The sequence below is a fragment of the Pelodiscus sinensis genome, chromosome 16 (genome assembly GCF_052426305.1).
Source record: "Pelodiscus sinensis isolate ZL-2025 chromosome 16, ASM5242630v1, whole genome shotgun sequence".
NCBI classification, from domain to species: Eukaryota; Metazoa; Chordata; order Testudines; family Trionychidae; genus Pelodiscus; species Pelodiscus sinensis.
Genome location: NC_143067.1, coordinates 22,993,754 through 23,001,017, shown reverse-complemented (window position 1 = coordinate 23,001,017; position 7,264 = coordinate 22,993,754). Strand labels below are relative to the sequence as shown.

Sequence of the window (7,264 nt, the reverse complement as noted above, 5' to 3'; positions counted from 1 at the left end):
ATTTTATTCTTTTAGTTTTCCAACGCATATTCCCTCGCTTTTATAGGTGCTGGTGGAGCAGCAAAAAGGGGCGAGACACGTGCGGCTTATCCTAGTTCCACGCGTGAGTGTGACAACAGTAAAATAGAAATTCACAAACAATAATCCAGAGAATGATCGCTGGTGCCCGGGCCCCAGTAAAAGGGCCCAGGTAAAAGTGGTGGTGACCGTAGGTGTCCAGATCTCACCTGCTTCCGTGTCCGATAAAAACACGTGCGGAGAGATTGAAAGGGAGTGACAATTATGACACAAGCTAGAGAAAAGAAATGTCTGAAGGGGGGGGGCGTAAAGAGAAAAATCTGTAATTTTAGAATCCTCTTCCTTTAACCTGCCTTAATTAGGCCAGTGACTTGTTCAGCTTTAGCATAATTATTGTAGCCCTGGAAGGCTCTTTAATAACACAGCTCCGTTTGCAGCCCATATCATTAACTTCTAATTTATTTTTTAAAGGGAGGGGGAAGCGCGCAGAACCAATCACAAGAATCAAACCTTCGCGTCATCCTCAAAGACTGCTCTGATTGGCCCGGATGGGTTGACTCGACTTCCCAAAGGAGGAAACAACAACTGAGCACCCAAAAAAAGAAGCAGGAGGAAAAAAAGTTCCTGAGTGGCTGGAGCCGGCGGGTCCCTGAGCAGTGAGTAGCCGGAGCCGCACGGAGTCGGAGGGACAGAGACGCAGGGGTGTGCTTGTGTGTTTGTGTGTGCCAGGCACAGTGCACTGAGATCGGGGGGGGCGGGGTGCGCAGCGATGTCCTCTCCCTCTAAGACGAAGGAGGTTTTCTCCTCGGATGAAGAGGGCCCAGCAGCTGGTGCCGGGGATCATCACAAAATCAAAGTCTCCAGTTTGCCTTTCAGCGTGGAAGCGCTCATGTCTGACAAAAAGCCCCCCAAAGAGGTGCCCCTCGCCCCCAGCGGGGGAGGGATGGAAGGAGCTGGCGTGGGCACTTCCAGGAACCTGCCGCTGCCAGGGCACGGCTCCAGAGAAGCTCACAGCCCCGGGGGGCTTACAAAAACCTTCGAGACCTCGTCAGTCAAATCGGAGAACTCCGAAGACGGCAGCTCCTGGATTCAAGAGGCCGGGAGATATTCCCCTCCACCAAGTGAGTGCTGCCCGGGGCGCTCTGACCCTAGCTGGGCTAAACAGAACAGATCGGGGGTGCGTCGTGCAGTGTGGGAGAAGGGGCTGTATCGTACAGCGTAGCCTTCAGGGCGGGGCCCGATTCTGCCTTTGAGAATCTGCCTTTGCTATTGCCTGATTTATTCTAGTCCTGCAAGTCCCAGAACGAGCCAGTTAGCTGCGGGATTTGGAAGGAGGGTGGCTAGCCGCTTTTTTTTAACCTGTAGAAGTGACGGTCCAGGGTCCCACGTCAATTGTACCCGCTTTCCCAGATGCCGCGCACTTGGTGGAGAGTTTAGCACGCGATGGCACACGGGGCTGGAGAGAGCATTGCGCACCGTCCCTCGCAGTGTGAGCTAGCATTGCTGGGCGTCAGACCTGCTCCTCAGACGCTCCTCCCAGCCTTCTTCCGACACTGCGAGGGTCCAGCCGAGCTGGCTCGGCTCCGTGTCCGAAGTGTGGGACTGTTTCAGAATAATCCGAAATGGGGATCCGCTCCCCCAGCCTCTCTAGGCGCGTCTCCACCCCCCGTGACACAGAATCCAGCGTGGTAACGCGTGGGGCAAGTTCTGCAGAGAGGAATTCAGTCTGTTGCTGTACGATAGAGGATCCCTGTTTTTCGCCATTGCACTTCGCAGCTAGCCCACTTAGCTCGCGTCACGGCTTTCACGAGTTAGGGTTTCGGTCCCTTTGACAATTCAGGAATGTAGTTTACCTAGTATGAAAATATATATATTTAAAATGTCCAGGTAGCTCCAAACATTCCCACCTAGAGAGCAGGCAATGGGATAACAAATCGATCAAAGTGTCTATGTGCATCCCTCGCTCGAGTTAAACATTAAAATGTTCTGCTTCACTTTAAGCAAATAACCGCTTCATCTACCTATATTCTCTGCTTAATCAGTTTTGGAGGAGTTGCATTTCTAATCTGGCATAACCGAAAAGAAAGCGTCAGCACAGCTATCATTTTAACTTCTCCAGAACAGTTTGATTTTCGAGATCTTCAATTTTCTTTGATTTTCCCCAAATTAATCTGATATTTGGGACGTTCTGAAGAGGCTGTGACACAACAGAAAAACAGTGTAAAAGGAAAAAAGCTAATAATCTTTCTTCATTCTTGTGGAGAAATCTTCCAGTAGAAATCTTCTATGCACCCCAGGTTTGGTAAGGAAAAGTATGAAAATACCTTACACAAAACTCCTAGCAACGCTTTTTTATTTCTCTTCTATACTTTACTTGTTATAGTACATAGCTTCTAACAAATTATGACTCAGAAATCGACAAGGCCTAACATTTTTGACCAGACACTACTTAATATTTCTCTTCCGCAATCATAGATAGATTCACTGAGCTCCCAGCTTTTTTTTCCTCGCTCCATTAAATTGTCTATAATTCAAAATTCACAATATTCTATAAATTAAAAGGTCACAGAAAGTGCACACTGGAATTTAGAAGTATCCATAGTTCTTCGCGGAATTCACTGTTTCGGTGGATATTTTGCCTGCACGAGGGTCCTAGTTATCTGGCCCAAGGTTTTGGCAAAATAAGGCTTAAGACATAATAATGATTGGAGATCGTTACCCTTATTAGTGAGCGTTCCCTTCCTCTCCAATCTCTGTTATCCTTGTCAAATAGCTATTGACTCCCAACGCTGGATAAGTCTTAGGTTGTCTTTAGGTCGGTGACTTTATTTGGGTTTTTTACAAAAGATGATAGAGCGTCTCCCTACACACGCTAGGCATTTAAAATAGGTTCTTTAAAAAGTTGTGTTTGGAGTGATCATAGGGTCCAGAGAGCAGTAACTTTAACTACATGGTCGGTTGCTGTGACATCGGTAGCATTATGCACCGGGGGGGAGAGGGAGGAGGTGTTTGTGAGGGGATGACTCTGTCAAATATGTGCCCGGAAGTCTAATGAAAAGCACAGGTGATGCCTTTAAAATAAGCCAATTCACCAAATATCATAGACTCCACCGTAAAGACAGTGAGATGCGCTCTACTTATTACCACCACTCTCCACTGAAGGAAAAGGATGGTGACAGATAAATAGGTTGAAGTTTGAAGGTATTTAGCAGGAAACCTTTGATTGAGATTTTATTTAAAAAATAAGCATTTATATGAGATCAACAGTTCCTCCCCCTACACGCGGCAGAAATCTTGACGTGCTGGGGGAGTTCTTGATTCCTTTTGAAGATTTGCTTTTGATTTCAACGGAATAAAACGACCTCGTTTTGTGGGGTTTCCATTTCAAGATAAACCCTTCGTCCACCCTCCGAGACTTCACACATTTTTTCAAGGAGGGCGAAATCACAAGCACCCTGTCTATTATGCCTTTATTAGACACCTTTTCTACGTAGCAAATCCTTAGGAGCATGTAATAATAATTTCATTTGAAAATGAGCCATAATGGAGTGTTCTAAGGGTAGTGATTCCTTTTTACTGTGTTGTTTTAGGACTGCACCGAAATATTAAAACTGGCTGCATAGGTATTAATATGATCTGAGTGTATTAACCAGAAGTTGTTTTGCATTAGAAACTACTCTACTAGCAGACACAATAGGGATTGAGAATTTAAGGGTTGTTTTTATTTTTGGCAATCCTTCCTTCCTTTAATGTTTCCTTTTCAAACGTTAAACAGTTTGGGGCGTTCTTTTGCATACGCACATGCAAACCTCTTTGCACAGGCTCCTTTAACATTGAAACGCTACCGTGAAAAATGTTGAACGAGGCAAAAGAAAATCTGGCCACAGCGCTCAAGTCCTGACAAAGGCGTTGGCCCCAAAACCTGTGAGAAATGCACCGGCCATGGAGGGCAGGTTCTCATTCCCGATATCGCAGCGAAGAACAAGAATTGCCTGTTACACACTTCGTCCGCGGTTTTCAAGTTGCTCACATTTTAAGTCACTCTTTTCAACCCACAATATTGTTAATGAAATGCAGAGTGTTCTAAGAAAAATCGGTGATCCTCCGTGACGTGAATAGTGTAAACGACGTGGCCGGGTTTGTAATGGAACACGATAGGTAACAAATTCCACATCTTGTATTGGCCAGAGATGCCGCACTTATGGGGGGGGGGGGCGGCTAATTAGCATATGTCATAAAAGCCACATGTTGAAAAAGGACTGGCTCCCTTTCCTTCCGTTGCTTCTCTTCCATTGTTTGTTGGGGGAGAGTGCGGAGTGAACGCGGCTAGGAAGAATCTAAATGAAAAGGTGATTAAAAACTCTTCGATCCTCGCCCCAGATATCAGTAGAAACAGGTATAGAAATCAGGAAATAAAGAGGATTTTATCAGATCCCATTATATAGCTGCCAGGCAAAACGCCTACTAGAACGGCAAGATTTGGCCTAAGATGTTATTCCCAGCTGAAAAATGACAGGAGCGGTGATGATGATAGATTTCTGTCCCGTGCCAGACATTTTACTTCTGGGAACTTATTTCTTTTATAACACCTTACACTTTGTTGCACTCACGGAGGGTCCTGGGAAGTCTTGCTCACCGAAGCTGTTAAAACCTTTGCGCTGTGTTCTACCTTGATATGATCTTACCCTGTGATAGGCTCTTATGTGCTCCGTACTCCGTTTCCTTTTTGCTGATCTTGCAGGCTTATAGGGGAAAGCGGATCTCTGCTCCGTTGACTTCAGTGGGGCCGGGATTTCTCTACTGGTGCCTTAGAGTTGGCGCCGTGTAAACAAACCTACGACCCAGTCCCCAATGAGTTCAAGTACTGTTCATAAGTCATGTGTATAAATTCGTAGTACTTCATATTTTGAGATTATCTCTAGGAGGGGGGGGGGTGAATGGAACAAAACCCAAACCTATTCTCAAGCTTGTTCCCCCCCCCCCTTTTTTTTTCTTTAGCGTCCATCCTCCTCCTTTATTGTTAACTGGCCATTTCTTTCTTTCCAGGACATCTGAGTCCCACAGCCTGCACGCTGAGGAAGCACAAGACTAATAGGAAGCCCAGAACTCCTTTCACCACTTCCCAGCTGCTGGCTTTGGAGCGCAAATTCCGCCAGAAACAATACCTGTCCATCGCAGAGCGAGCAGAATTCTCCAGCTCCCTCAACCTCACAGAGACCCAGGTCAAAATCTGGTTCCAGAACCGGAGAGCCAAAGCCAAGAGACTGCAGGAGGCAGAGCTAGAGAAGCTAAAAATGGCAGCAAAGCCCATGTTACCTTCTGGGTTCAGTCTACCTTTCCCCATCAACTCGCCCATCCAGGCGGCCTCCCTGTATGGAACATCTTATCCTTTTCACAGACCAGTGCTTCCCATCCCACCTGTAGGACTCTATGCTACTCCTGTCGGATACAGCATGTACCACTTATCTTAAGAAGGTGGAAAGGAAAGCAGCGGCGATATAGACTTCCTGGCGGATCGTACCAATCTGAGAACGCACTAGCAAACCAGTTCTGGTCCTTGGTCCTGCCGGCTCTGTGTGCCTGTCATGGGACTGTATAGGAGTTTGCCTTAGAAAGTAAAGCGTCCTGTATGCACAAGCTGGGACAGCAGCCGGGGTCTCCTCTCAGCTTGATCGAGCACCCAGACTCTAATTCTGAACGAAACAAAATATAAAAACATATACAATTAAACAACTATAATTCTCTTTATATACTACACACGAGACAAAGGAATCGGTAACCAATACATCCTGTATTTTCAAAGCATGGTTTCCCTGCCCTCTTCCCCTAAAGTGACCCAAGACCTGTTTTAAAGTAGGAGTGGCTCCTTCCCTGAACTGAATCTTAAGTCTTGTCGCTTAATATTTGGGAAGTTAAAGGTGTAATCGAGTTTTGTTTTTAAAACAAACCTTGAAAGGCTGAGGATCACTGTAAATAGGAAATAGACCCCAGTAGAGTCAGACTGAGGGCAAAGGCAGCAAGTTTTTGCATTTTCAAACAGGGATCTCCAGCACTCATGCAACAAGCAGCATATCCAGAGCACAGGACAGAGCCCCTAAATGCGTGAAGTCTATAATAACTTGACCCTCTCCATTATCGGATTGCCCTTATTTGTAGAAGTTGCTTAAACATTTTTTTTTTTGCAAAGCACTGTGGGGAGAGGGCTGTAGGCAAACGCCTTCATCCCTTTCCGCTTTGCATTTAATAATTCACCTATGGCCAGGTGTCGGTCTGCTTGGCTCTGTGATGCAATTTGAAGGGGGCTGGGCGGAAGCCCGTGCTATGGAGATATGGATAAAATAGGTGGGCTATTTCCCCCCAGAGTAGTGTGTGTGCAACGATTGTCAAACTACAATGCAGAGTTGGTTTTTATTTGCAATGCTGTGTGTTAAAAATCTCCTTATAAAATGCCAATATAGTAAATCCTGCTCCAGCATTTTTTGAAAGCACGAATAAATTCAAGCCCCCAAAAGAAGCAAATGGGACAATAGAATGCCACTGCTCTGCAAAATGATGCTCTTGTTTCCTGGATTTCACTGGGGAGTTCTGCTTCTTAACCAGTGGCATGATACAACTGAGGCTTTTTCTTGACATCATTATTGTTTATGGTTATTATTATTATTATTACTAGCGCTAAACTATGTGGGGAAATTATTATAGAGGATGCAGATCGCAGAAGGCAAAACTTGTCCTGGATGTATTTTAAAAAACATATGGGGGCGGAGGAAAGAGCCACAAAGTTTTGATCTACTCGAAGATGCATTGCCCTCCACTTTAGTTCAGTCCCCGACCCTTCTCCGCACCCATTATATTAAAGTCCCTTTGAAAGGGATGTCTTGTACAATTTTATATATTTTATTGAAGATTTATTATTTCTTATCTCTTTCGAATTAAATTAAAAAAACAACTTTGTTTAATTCTGTCTGGGTTTGTCAGTGTTTACAGTTATTTAAAGGTAACTTTTCACTCTGGTCGTCTGTCCTGGGTCATGATCAAAGAAATAATCAGAATTCCTCTTTAGGTTGTCTTTATTATTCATTTTCCCGACCCCATAAATCTCAAGGGGGAGGGGGAGATAAAGCCAGATATGTAGCACACAACGCTGAAAATGAGAACCAAAAAGTCACAATCGAAAACCTGCTCTTTGAGTTACCCAGGTCTCTAATCGTCCTTCTTAAGCGCTTCTGCTCTTTACAGCACCACATTT

At 45.2% G+C, this 7,264-nt stretch overlaps 1 protein-coding gene across 1 annotated transcript; it reads left to right on the top strand.

Moving 5' to 3' along the window:
- The first annotated feature begins 594 nt into the window (after nt 1-594).
- MSX2 (msh homeobox 2) lies at nt 595-6,974 on the top strand. Its single transcript, XM_006139177.5, has 2 exons — nt 595-1,139; nt 5,065-6,974. The coding sequence occupies exons 1-2, from the start codon at nt 788-790 to the stop codon at nt 5,487-5,489; spliced, it is 777 nt and encodes a 258-aa protein (XP_006139239.1). The 5' UTR covers nt 595-787; the 3' UTR covers nt 5,490-6,974.
- Nucleotides 6,975-7,264: the final 290 nt, after the last annotated feature.

Coding starts and splice junctions, on each gene's coding strand:
- MSX2 (XM_006139177.5), top strand. CDS start 788: ATGTCCTCTCCCTCTAAGACGAAGGAGGTTTTCTCCTCGGATGAAGAG. Junction 1,140..5,064: donor GAGATATTCCCCTCCACCAA/GTGAGTGCTGCC, acceptor CTTTCTTTCCAG/GACATCTGAGTCCCACAGCC.